At 56.3% G+C, this 12,352-nt stretch overlaps 1 protein-coding gene, 1 long non-coding RNA gene and 1 pseudogene across 3 annotated transcripts; 2 read left to right on the top strand and 1 right to left on the bottom strand.

Moving 5' to 3' along the window:
• Window positions 1-1,978: 1,978 nt before the first annotated feature.
• Window positions 1,979-3,318, bottom strand: LOC100339821 (RLA class I histocompatibility antigen, alpha chain 11/11). The gene is given in 6 exon segments (XM_089333549.1): window positions 1,979-2,088; window positions 2,206-2,502; window positions 2,659-2,881; window positions 2,883-2,929; window positions 3,235-3,286; window positions 3,289-3,318. Coding segments are annotated over 6 exon segments (738 nt in total). The 5' UTR covers window positions 3,313-3,318; the 3' UTR covers window positions 1,979-1,993.
• Window positions 3,319-3,798: 480 nt separating this feature from the next.
• On the top strand, window positions 3,799-5,026 carry LOC100340071 (ribose-5-phosphate isomerase pseudogene; annotated as a pseudogene). Its single transcript, XR_016234693.1, has one exon. The product of XR_016234693.1 is annotated as a ribose-5-phosphate isomerase pseudogene (transcript).
• A 1,500-nt stretch (window positions 5,027-6,526) lies between these two features.
• On the top strand, window positions 6,527-8,293 carry LOC103345076 (uncharacterized). Its single transcript, XR_517859.5, has 3 exons — window positions 6,527-6,699; window positions 6,972-7,239; window positions 8,052-8,293. It is a non-coding gene; the product is annotated as an uncharacterized LOC103345076 (long non-coding RNA).
• Window positions 8,294-12,352: the final 4,059 nt, after the last annotated feature.

Below are 12,352 nucleotides of genomic sequence, written 5' to 3'. Positions count from 1 at the left end.
AGAGAGAGAGAAAGGTCTTCCTTCTGTTGGTTCACCCCCAAAATGGCCACTACGGCCAGCACTGCACCGATCCGAAGCCAGGAGCCAGGCGCTTCTTCCTGGTCTCTCACGTGGGTGCAGGGGCCCAAGCACTTGGGCCATCATCCACTGCCCTCCCGGGTCACAGCAGAGAGCTGACTGGAAGAGGAGAAACGGGACTAGAACCCGGTGCCCGTATGGGATGCCAGCACCGCAGGTGGAGGATTAGCCAAGTGAGCCATGGCGCTGGGCCCAGAGTATTGTATTTTATAAAATGCTTTCTCTTCATATATTAAGAAAATCATATGGTTTTTGTTCTTAATTTGTTAATGTGGTGTATCACATTGATTGATTTGTGAATGTTGAACCATCCCTGCATAGCTGGGATAAATCCCAATTGGTCCTGGTGAGTGATCTTTCTGATGTGTTGTTGGATTTGATTGGCAAGTATTCTGTTGATGATTTTTACATCTATGTTCATCAGTGAAATTGGTTTGTAGTACTCTTTCTCTGTTTTATCTTTCTCTATTGTTATCTTAATTTAGGAGTTAAGGTGATGCTGGCTTCACAGAAGGAGTTGAAGGGTGTCCCCTCCTTTTTAATTTTTTTTTAATAGCTTGAGAAGAGCTGCAGGTAGTTCTTCTTTAAATGTCTGGTAGAATTCAGCAGTGAAGACATCTGGTCCTGGGCCTTTCTTTACTGGGAGAGTCTTCATTACTGATTCCATTTCCAAATTGGTTATAGGTCTGTTTAGGTTTTCTATGTCTTCATGGCTCAATTTAGGTAGGTTGTACATGTCCAGGAATCTATCCATTTCTTCTAGGTTTCTCAGTTTGTTGGCATTCAGCTCTTTGTAGTAATTTCTGATGATTATTTTTATTTCCATGGTGTCTGTTGACACAATTCCTTTTTCTTTTTTTTAATGTATTTTATTTATTTGAAAGACAGTTACAGATAGAGATAGAGCCAGAGGGAGAGAGGTCTTCCATCGCTCGTTCACTCTCCAAATGGCACAACAGCCAGAGCTGAGCTGATCTGAAGCCAGGAGCCAGGAGCTTCTTCTGGGTCTCCCACGTGGGTGCAGGGACCCAAGCACTTGAGCCATCTTCCACTGCTTTCCCAGGCCTTTCTCGGAGGGATCCAGGATCCCCGCTCCCTGCCGCAGTACCCTGACTGTGGGATTCAAGTCCCCATCCAGGTACTGGATCTGCCCTTTATCTTCCATGTGCTTTACAACAGAGCAAGCGTTAGCACGCAGGCACAGACTGGGGAGATCCTGTGTGCGAAAGGGGCTTCCCAGGAATGGGGCAGTTGCACTTCTCCTGGGGCTTGCAATTACCCAGTGTGGGGAGCAACCCGGACTAGACTGAGTTTCTGGAATTAAGACTTATTCTATGCATCTGCTCTCCCACAATATGGCGCTGGGAGAGAAGTAAACAGCTTCCGCACAGCTGCCTCCAGTTCAACCAATAAACTGTAGGACTTGCTACTGATTGGAGGAGAGCAGCGTACTCGGCGTGTGGGCAGCCGAGTTAGGATTGGCAGAGGAGGACTATAAAGGAGGAGAGAGACGGCATGCACCAGGAACATCTAAGAGGAACATCTAAGGGGAACACCTGAGCAGCCCCCGAGAAGCCCCCGAGAGAACCGGCCGGTGGTGTGCCGCTCCCCTGCGGAAGTGGGGAATGTGGCCAGGGGGAACTGCCCTTCCACGGAGGTGGAAGGGACAGTGGCCAACCCGGGAAGAACCAGCAGCAAACCCGGGGAGGGCCGAGCAGACGAAAGAACAGCGCAGGGTCCTGTGTCGTTCCTCCACGAAGAGGGGGAGCGACATAATGGTGCCGTGACTCGGATATGAAGCCTAGGCAGAGTTTAGTGTCGTTCCTCCACGAAGACGGGGAGCGACACCCAGAGGGACAGGAGACTCAGACTCCACCCTCCTCTTCCCTACCTGAGCTCTGCCTCGTCCTCCTCATCACAAAGTGACCAGAGCTCATATGACCACAGCTCCAAGCACCACCAATCCAGCAACAATTCCCGCTGTGGGGATGGTGGGCTGAGCAGGAGGCTCTGAGAGGGAAGGGGAGGTGAGGGGCTCTGACCCCAGCTCTCAGCCCTGCCCCTGCTGGAGGCCCCAGCAGGGCTCTGCCCTCCCCTCAGAGGCCCCGCCCCTCCTGCCCTCCTCACCCCATCTCAGGGTGAGGGGCTCAGGCAGCCCCTCGTGCTGCACACGGCACGTGTATCTCTGCTCCTCCCCAGAAGGCACCACCACAGCCGCCCACTTCTGGAAGGTTCCGTCGCCCCCAGGCCTGGTCTCCACGAGCTCCGTGTCCTGGGTCTGGTCCTCCCCATCCCGCTGCCAGGTCAGTGAGATCTCTGCGGGGTAGAAGCCCAGGGCCCAGCACCTCAGGGTGGCCTCGCGGTCAGAGGCGGGGTGGTGGGTCACATGGGCTTTGGGCGGGTCTGAGGGAAAGATTTGGAAAGTTCAGGTACTTTGTGACCTTCGTGGGACACAGGAGCAGCACTCACGGGACCATCTTGAGAATGGAGATCTGGGGGACTTTGGCCCTGGAGACTCGGAGCCCCCTGGGCACCACGCGGGGAGGGGTCGCGAGCTGCGGTGGAGCCCGAGTCACTCACCGGCCGCGCTCTGGTTGTAGTAGTCGCGCAGGGTGTTCAGGTTCACGCGGTGAGTCTGCGCGGTGTCCTCGGCGTTCCGCTTGTTCCGGTCCCAGTTCCCCGGGTCCACCTGTCGTATCCACCGCGCCAGTGGCTCCATCCTAGGTCTCGCGGCGTCGCTGTCGAAGCGCACGAACTGCGTGTCGTCCACGTAGCCCACGGAGATGAAGCGCGGCTCCCCCATAGCCGGGCCGGGACACCGCGGTGTAGAAACAACTCAGGGAGTGCGAGCCTGCGGGCGAGAGCCTACGGGCGGGCGACAGCGACTGAGAACTGCCCGACCCCGCCCGCAACGGGACCCCCTGGTCTGGGTCAGGTGGGAGGAGGGGAGAGAGAGTCCTGAGACCTGAGACGGAAAAGGGGCGGCGGGGAGTGGACTGGGGAGGGGAGGGTGCAGGACCGGAGCGGCCGGCCGAGGTGGGGGCGTCTGGGCCAGGGGCTGAGGAGACGCCCCTCCCCCGGGGTCCTGTGTCCCCACCGCGTGGTCCCCTCGCTCCTACCCCACAGAGGCCGTCTCTCTCTGGACCTCGCACTTACCCGCCTGAGTTTCGTTCAGGGTCTGGGCCAGGGACCCCAATAGCAGCAGAGGGGGGTCCGGGGCGCCATCGAGTTCATTTTCTGGGTCTGGAAACCGGACGGCCACTGAAAGTGAGACCGGGGCCTGCGTCACGAGTGCCCAGGCAGAAGGACCCGACCCAGGTTGTGAAGTGGAAGTGAAACTCAGGGACGCGGGGCTTCCCGCCGCTGGGCTTCCCCCGCGCAGACCCTCGGACCGAGACCCTGAGTGCTGCCCCGGGACCTGGACTCTGCCCCCACCCCTGTCCTCCCGAGCCCCGCGCTGCGTGATGTCGCCCCCCCCCCCCCAGCAGCTGTCTGAGGAACCCGGAGAGCCCCAGGCCGGCCCAGCCCCTCCCTTCCTTCCCGGATCCCTGTCCCTGAGCTGTGCCCTGCTCTTTCCTGTCCCCTTGGACTCTTTTTTTTTTTTTTTCAGATTTTAAAAAATTTATTTAGTATTTGAAAGGTAGAGGCAGAGAGAGATATGCAGAGAGGTCTTCCATCCTCTGGTTCATTCCCCAAATGACTGCAAAGGCTGGAGCTGAGGCGGTCTGAAGCCAAGAACAAGGAGCTTCTTCCGGGTCTCCTGCGCGGGTGCAGGGGCTCAAGGACTTGGGCCATCTTCTACTGTCCCAGGCCACAGCAGAGAGCCGGATCAGAAGAGGAGCAGCTGGGACTAGAACTGGCGCCTATATGGGGTGCAGGCGGTGCAGGCAGAGGATTAACCTGAGCCACGGCCGGCCCCTATTGCAAGCTTTTGAACAGTAAACCAGTGAATGGAAAATATATCTACCTATCATCCATGTATCTATCAATCAGCTATCTTATCTATGTCTCTGACACTCTACATTTCAGATTGGTTCAAAATGAATAAATAAGTGTCTGGGACCAACAGAACAAGCACCAGCAGCCTGGCTGCCAGTGTAGTCTGCCGTCCCCCTCATGGGGTCCAGGACCCAGGAGGCCAAGAAGCTGGCCGGCCGCGCAGTGGCGGAGAACCACGTGAGGATAACCAAGCGCTGGGAACCGGGAGTGGTTCCAGATTTGTGCTGGCCGCACAGCAAACAGCGGGAGTGAAGCCCGACAATCTGAACCTGCTGCGTTCCCACTTCCCCCCAGGCCTGGCGGCTCGTGCAGCAGTTTGACCTGGAGCGACCCCTAGCGGCTGACCTCGCCATGGACGGTGCTGACCCACAGATGCTGATCTCAGTCTCATCGAGGGTGGTAGAGGCAGCCTGACCCACGGGAAGATGCCGGCAGGCTCGGCCGGTCACGTCATTCTGGTCTCTGATTTCATAAAAGAGTCAAAGGATCTCGGGGACCAGTGGCATAGAGGACAACCAAATGGCCTGAGTCCCGGTGAGCCGAGCAGTGACCGCAAAGCTTGGGGGTGAGGTTTAACTTCAAATGGCCATTCTCAAGGCTGGTCCTGTGGTGACAGCTGATGGGAATTTGATCCTGGCCTGGAAGTTTGACCAGGTACACAAATGGAGTGAAGGGACCACAGCGTCCCCATACAGACACTGGTTCAAGTCACAGCTGCTCCACTTCCCATCCAGCTCCCTGCTAATGTGCCTGGGAAAGCAGTGGAAGATGGCCCAGGTCCTTGGTTCCCTGCACCCAGGTGGGAGGCCTGAATGAAACTCCTGGCTCCTGGCTTCGGAATGGCTCAGCTCCAGCTGTTGCAGCCATTTGGAGAGTAAATAGTGACTGGAAGACCTCTCTCTGTCTCTCTCTCTTTCTCTCCCTCTGTAATTCTGCCTTTCAAATCTAAAAATAACTCATTTTTTTTCAAATTCAGGTTTTTTTTATAAAACAGAACTCAGTTTCATATTTTATATGAAATATTTGCAATACAAGATGGGGGGAGGGACTATCAACTACAACTCCAAAAATTGTACTTATGAAATTTATACTTATCAAATAAAAGCTTTCTATAAAAAAACAACCTTTGGCTTGAGCCTGCTGAGTAAGCTGATGATCGCCTGATGCCGTCAGAGAACCTGGTGACTTCACTGCCCTCTCTGCTGTGTCCTCAGTCGGCGCCCATTGCAGTCACAGCACAACCATCACTTCTCAAGGTCAGGTCTACAGGGGGCCGCTGTTGTGGCATAGGGGGTGGAGCCACCGCCTGCAGTGCTGGCATCCTAAATGGACGCCGGTTTGAGTCCCAGCTGCTCCGCTTTGGATCCAGCTCCATGCCAGTGCTCCTGGGAAAGCAGCAGCAGATGGCCCAAATGCTTGGGCCCCTGCACCCAGGCAGAGACCCAGAGAGCTCCAGGCTCCTGGCTTTGGCCTGGCGCAGTCTTGGCAGTTGCGGCCATTTTGAGAATGAAGCAACAGATGGGAAGATTTCTCTCTCTCTCTCTTTCTCTCCCTCCCTCTCTCTCTCTGAAATAAAAAAGATCAGTGTGCCTCTCTGGCCAGCATCTTGGCTTCCTGGGCCCTGGACCCCGTGAGGGGGGCAGGCAGACTATACTGCCGGCCAGGCTGCTGGTGCTTGTACTGTTGGTCCCAGACATTTATTTTGAACGAGGAGTGTCAGAGACATAGATAAGACAGATGATTGATAGAGAGACGGATGATAGGTAGATAGAATTATTTTCCATTCACTGGTTTGCTGTTCAAAAGTTTACAATAGGGGCTGTGGTACAGTAGGTTAATCCTCTGCCTGCACCGCCTGCACCCCATATAGGCGCCAGTTCTAGTCCCAGCTGCTCCTCTTCTGACCCAGCTCTCTGCTGTGGCCTGGGAAAGCAGTAGAAGACGCTCCAAGCATTTGGGCCCCTGCTGCCACTTGGGAGACCTGGAGGAAGCTCCCGGTTCCTGGCTTCAGATCAGCTACGGCCATAGCAGTCATCTGAGCAGTTAACCAGCAAATGGAAGACCTCTCTGTCTATCTCTTTCTCTGCCTCTCTATAACTCTACCTTTCAAATAATAAATAAATTTTTAAAAATCTTTAAAAAAAAAAAAAAAAAAGAGTTCAGGGGGACAGGTAAGGAGCAGGCACAGCTCAGGGACAGGGATCCGGGAAGGAAGGGAGGGGCTGGGCCGGCCTGGGGCTCTCCGGGTTTCCTCAGACAGAGGCTGACAGGCCCGGGGAGGGCGGGGGGGGGGGGGGGGGGGGACACATCACGCAGCGCGGGGCTCGGGAGGACAGGGGTTGGGGCAGAGTCCAGGTCCCTGGCGTTGCTCAGGGTCTGGGTCCGAGGGCGGGTCTGGGCCGGGGAAGCCCAGCGGCGGGAAGTCCCTGCGTCCCTGAGTTTCACTTCCACTTCACAACCTGGGTCGAGTCCTTCTGCCTGGACACTCGTGACGCGGGCCCCGGTCTCACTTTCAGTGGCCGTCCGGTTTCCAGACCCAGAAATTGAACTCGATGGAGCCTCGGACCCTCCTCCTGCTGCTCACGGGGACCCTGACCCTGACCCTGACCGAGACCCAGGCGGGTGAGTGTGGGGTCGGGAGGGAGACGGCCTTCGTGAGGCAGGAGCGAGGTTTCCGCGCGGTGGGGACACAGGACCCCGGGGAGCGACGTCTCCTCAGCCCCACGCCCAGACGCCCCCACCTCGGCAGCGCCGGTGCTGCCTTTCCCTACCCGCCTCCCTTTCAGTCTCACGACCCCCTCTCCCCTTCCTCCCAGCCGGGTCCCACCTGTCTCAGACCCGGGGTTCCCGCTGCTGGCGGGGGTCGGGCAGTTCTCGGCCGCTCCCGCCCGCAGGCTCGCAACTCTGAGTTACTTCTACATCGCCGTGTCCCGGCCCGGCCTGGGGTAGCCGCGCTTTCTCGCCGTGGGCTACGTGGACGACACGCAGTTCGTGGGCTTCGACAGCGACGCCGAGAACCCGAGGATGGAGCCACGGGCGCCTTGGTGAGGCAGGTGGACCCGGGGTACTGGGACCGGGAGACACAGCGCTGCAAAAACATTGCGCAAACTGACCGCGTGAACCTGAACACCCGGCGCGGCTAGGAAAACCAGAGCGAGGCTGGTGAGTGACCCGGGCACGACCGCAGCTCGCGACCCTTCCCCGCGTGGTGCCCAAGGGGGCTCCGAGTCTCTGGGGCCGAGGTCCCCCAGACTGCGGGCCCCGCGCAGACCCTCGGATGGGAAGAGCCAGGGGGACCCTCACGCCGGAAGGGGCGTGTGCGGTGTCAGGTAGAGACGGCAGCCCCGGGCCCGGCATCAGTGCAGAACTAGCCCGCTTCTGAGCAGTCCTGGACTGAACCGGGGGCCCGCTGCGGCAGAGGCTGTAGGAGAGGAGCGCGCAGCCGCCCTTGTGTGTCCTGGAGGTTTCCACCGCCCCCTGACACGCCTCCTCCAGCCCCTGGTCACTACTGAGCAGTAGAACCGCTTCCTCCCGTTCTCTGCTGCTTTTCAGCGCCCTTGCAGCGCTCACAGCCTTTGCGGAAGGAGCTGTGAGGCTCTGGAGCCTTGCTCATCTCTGCAGAGGTCCTGGGCGCCTGGGGTCCCCGGGCACGGAGGCAGTGTCCCGAAGGGAGCTTTTCCAAACCACGTGATGCTGACATTCCCTCTCATCTGCAAGATGAGTTTACCTGGTGCGGCCAGTGGCTGTGTGACTCAGCCCAGCCCCCAGACCCCCGTGGGGTCCTCCCCTCGGGGGACCCCAGTATGGTGCTCCCTAGTGAGGACACAGCTCCCGGGGCCAGCTCCCTGCCTGGCATGGTCCTCAGGTCCTCTTGGAGAGCTGGTCCCGCACTGCCCTTCTCTGGGCGGGGTCCAGCGCTGTGGCATAGCGAGTAAAGCTGCCGCCTGCAGTGCCGGCATCCCCTTCCGATCCAGCTCTCTGCTATGGCCTGGGAAAGCAGTGGGAGATGGCCCAAGTCCTTGGGCCCTGCACCCACGTGGGAGACCTGGAACAAGCTCCTGGCTCCTGGCTTTGGATCGACGCAGCATCTGGGGAATGAACCAGCAGATGGAAGACTCTCTCTGCCTCTCCTTCTCTCTCTCTGTAACTCTTTTGAATAAATATATTAAATCTTAAAAAAATAGAAGAAAGTGAAAATAAAGAGAATTTCCATGTATAGCAGACTGGACACACATGTGTATCGTTACCATTCACAACAATCTCCTGGACTGAACTTCAATTTACAATCACATCCCAATTAAACACACAAAGAACGAAGCCCTGCTTGGCAGAGTCTCTGCCGCCCTCCCCAATAAACACCACAGGGCTGTTCCCCTTCCCCCAGTTCATCAATCAAACGCTAGCGCTAGCATAGGTCCCGCTGGGAAGGGGTTCACAGAGGTAACTAAGGTGCGAAGTGATGAAGTGTGAAGCTGGCGGGTGATGCTGGAATGTCCTAACTGGGGGAGGGGGGCCCTTACAGCATTGGGCTCTTCCGTGGGAGGGATTTCTCCCCTGTGGGCTTTGAACATGGAGGGGCTGTGCTCCCAGAAATGCTGGTGGCCCCTAGGGGTTCTCAACAGCACCCCCCGCCCTGCGCGCATACACGCACCTGTACCCTGGCAGCTGGAGACGGGACCCCCGTTCTCCAAGTGCAAGGCACGGAATTCTGCCCATGGCTCAGGCAGAGTTCGGAGGAGGTCTCCACCCCCAAGACGGCAGCACAGCTCTGGGGAACCCTGCACCCAGAGCACGTACGTGCACAGCAGCCTGGAATTTGACCCAGGACCAGCAAACAAACAAGAGGCGTTGTCCCAGGCTACAGTGTGTGGTGACCTGTTATGCAGTGACAGGAAGCTGGTGACACCCAGGCTGAGGTGTGCACCAGGTACCAGGTACCCCAGCTGAACGTTGCCATGTACCACCGGAGTGAGTTCAGGAACTGGTGTGCACACTCACTGAGTGAAACAAAACCTTTTCCTAACTTTTTTTGTGTTTTTCACTTCACAATTTTGGTGTGATGCAGTTCCATTTTAATACAATCAGATTCCACCCATTTCACAAATATTAATTGGTGCCTCCTATGCAGCAGGTATGGCTCTGTATGCTGGGGTTACAACTTTGACCAGAACAGCCCTAAGCCTTTGTACTTGTCCGTCTTACATTCTAGAGGTTTCTTGAGCGTGAGACGGAACCATTAGGTGTTTTTATTTAATTTTCTTTATCTATTTGAAGGAACAAAGAGGGAGAGAGAGGAAGAGGGAGCACTCCCTGCTGGGGCTAGACCAGGCTGAAGCCAAAGGTGGGAGCTGGGATTGCAACTCCGCTCTCCCAGGAGGGAGTTGGCAGGGACCCAACTACTGGAGCTGTCAACACTGCGTCCAGGGCTTGCATTAGCAGGAAGCTGGAGTCAGGGCCAGAGCTGGGGCTCGAACCCAGGCCCTCTGCTGCGGGATGCAGGTGTCTTAACCTCTCGCTGAATGCCCACCCCCGAGGATTTTAAATGAGGAGCTGAGACAACCAGACTCACATTCGCAGGATGACTGACCACTGCGGAGAGAGGAGGCTGGGCATGGCACAACTCGGGGTGAGAGGGTGGTGAGGGCTAAGGGAGAGGGGAGAGGCTGAGGGATGAGGGAGACAGAAAAGGGGCAGAGGCAGGAGGTGAGAAAAAGAAGTGGAATGGAAGAATTTTAAAGCAGTGGGATTTGCAGGTTTAAATAGTGTTCTATGTTTTTTAAAAAATATTTATTTATTTAAAGTCAGAATTACAGAGGGAGGGAGGGAGGGAGGAATGGAGGGAGAGAAAGAGAGAGAGATTTTTCATTTGCTGGTTCACTCCCCAAATGGCTGCAATGGCCAGGGCTGGGCCAGGCCAAAGCCAGGAGGCACAAACTTCTTCCCATGTCTCCCATGTGGGTGCAGGGCCCAAGCACTTGGGTCATCTTCCACTGTTTTTTTCTGGTGCATTAGCAGGAAGCTGGGTTGGAAGTGGAGCAACGGGTACTTGAACCGACATCCCTATGCAATGCCGGTGTTGCAGGCAGTGGCTTTACCCACTACACCACAGCACCGGCCCTAAACATTATCCTATAAATAATATTTATTTATCTACCTGTTTGTTTATTTTCAAAATGGCACCACATTGTTTTATTCCAACTTTCAAACAATATAAACAGGTGATGACGATGACTTCTTTTACCAAACCATGCACGTGACAATAAAGGAACAGAAAAAGAATTGACAAAAAAGGAAATCATTAAAAAAAACCTGAGTCTTTCACATTTCAGAGCAGTGCTCCGGCAAAATCGGCAAATCTTTCTGGCCAGCTGCCTCCGACAAGGACTGGAACAAATCCCTGATCTTAGTGAGAGTGCCACCGTGTTTCCCCGAATAGTTTATAATCCGAGTCACTGCGTGTCACACTGCTCCACTCAGACTTTCATCAACCTGATCTTTCTTCTTTTTTTTTATGGGTAGGGAAGGCACACCTGATCTTTTTATTACAGAGAGAGAGAGAGAGAGAAATCTTCCCATCTGTTGCTTTGCTCTCAAAATGGCTGCAACTGCCAAGACTGCGCCAGGCCAAAGCCAGGAGCCTGGAGCTCTCTGGGTCTCCACCTGGGTGCAGGGGCCCAAGCATTGCACACCAGTTCCTGAACTCACTCCGGTGGTACATGGCAACGTTCAGCTGGGGTACCTGGTACCTGGTGCACACCTCAGCCTGGGTGTCACCAGCTTCCTGTCACTGCATAACAGGTCACCACACACTGTAGCCTGGGACAACGCCTCTTGTTTGTTTGCTGGTCCTGGGTCAAATTCCAGGCTGCTGTGCACGTACGTGCTCTGGGTGCAGGGTTCCCCAGAGCTGTGCTGCCGTCTTGGGGGTGGAGACCTCCTCCGAACTCTGCCTGAGCCATGGGCAGAATTCCGTGCCTTGCACTTGGAGAACGGGGGTCCCGTCTCCAGCTGCCAGGGTACAGGTGCGTGTATGCGCGCAGGGCGGGGGGTGCTGTTGAGAACCCCTAGGGGCCACCAGCATTTCTGGGAGCACAGCCTCTCCATGTTCAAAGCCCACAGGGGAGAAATCCCTCCCACGGAAGAGCCCAATGCTGTAAGGGCCCCCCTCCCCCAGTTAGGACATTCCAGCATCACCCGCCAGCTTCACACTTCATCACTTCGCACCTTAGTTACCTCTGTGAACCCCTTCCCAGCGGGACCTATGCTAGCGCTAGCGTTTGATTGATGAACTGGGGGAAGGGGAACAGCCCTGTGGTGTTTATTGGGGAGGGCGGCAGAGACTCTGCCAAGCAGGGCTTCGTTCTTCTTTGTGTGTTTAATTGGGATGTGATTGTAAATTGAAGTTCAGTCCAGGAGATTGTTGTGAATGGTAACGATACACATGTGTGTCCAGTCTGCTATACATGGAAATTCTCTTTATTTTCACTTTCTTCTATTTTTTTAAGATTTAATATATTTATTCAAAAGAGTTACAGAGAGAGAGAAGGAGAGGCAGAGAGAGTCTTCCATCTGCTGGTTCATTCCCCAGATGCTGCGTCGATCCAAAGCCAGGAGCCAGGAGCTTGTTCCAGGTCTCCCACGTGGGTGCAGGGCCCAAGGACTTGGGCCATCTCCCACTGCTTTCCCAGGCCATAGCAGAGAGCTGGATCGGAAGGGGATGCCGGCACTGCAGGCGGCAGCTTTACTCGCTATGCCACAGCGCTGGACCCCGCCCAGAGAAGGGCAGTGCGGGACCAGCTCTCCAAGAGGACCTGAGGACCATGCCAGGCAGGGAGCTGGCCCCGGGAGCTGTGTCCTCACTAGGGAGCACCATACTGGGGTCCCCCGAGGGGAGGACCCCACGGGGGTCTGGGGGCTGGGCTGAGTCACACAGCCACTGGCCGCACCAGGTAAACTCATCTTGCAGATGAGAGGGAATGTCAGCATCACGTGGTTTGGAAAAGCTCCCTTCGGGACACTGCCTCCGTGCCCGGGGACCCCAGGCGCCCAGGACCTCTGCAGAGATGAGCAAGGCTCCAGAGCCTCACAGCTCCTTCCGCAAAGGCTGTGAGCGCTGCAAGGGCGCTGAAAAGCAGCAGAGAACGGGAGGAAGCGGTTCTACTGCTCAGTAGTGACCAGGGGCTGGAGGAGGCGTGTCAGGGGGCGGTGGAAACCTCCAGGACACACAAGGGCGGCTGCGCGCTCCTCTCCTACAGCCTCTGCCGCAGCGGGCCCC

The sequence above is a fragment of the Oryctolagus cuniculus genome, chromosome 5 (assembly GCF_051225735.1).
Source record: "Oryctolagus cuniculus isolate XC-2025 breed Fujian yellow rabbit chromosome 5, ASM5122573v1, whole genome shotgun sequence".
Taxonomy (NCBI): Eukaryota; Metazoa; Chordata; class Mammalia; order Lagomorpha; family Leporidae; genus Oryctolagus; species Oryctolagus cuniculus.
The sequence above is the reverse complement of the archived record's forward strand: the minus strand, read 5'-3'. Positions and strand labels throughout refer to the sequence as shown.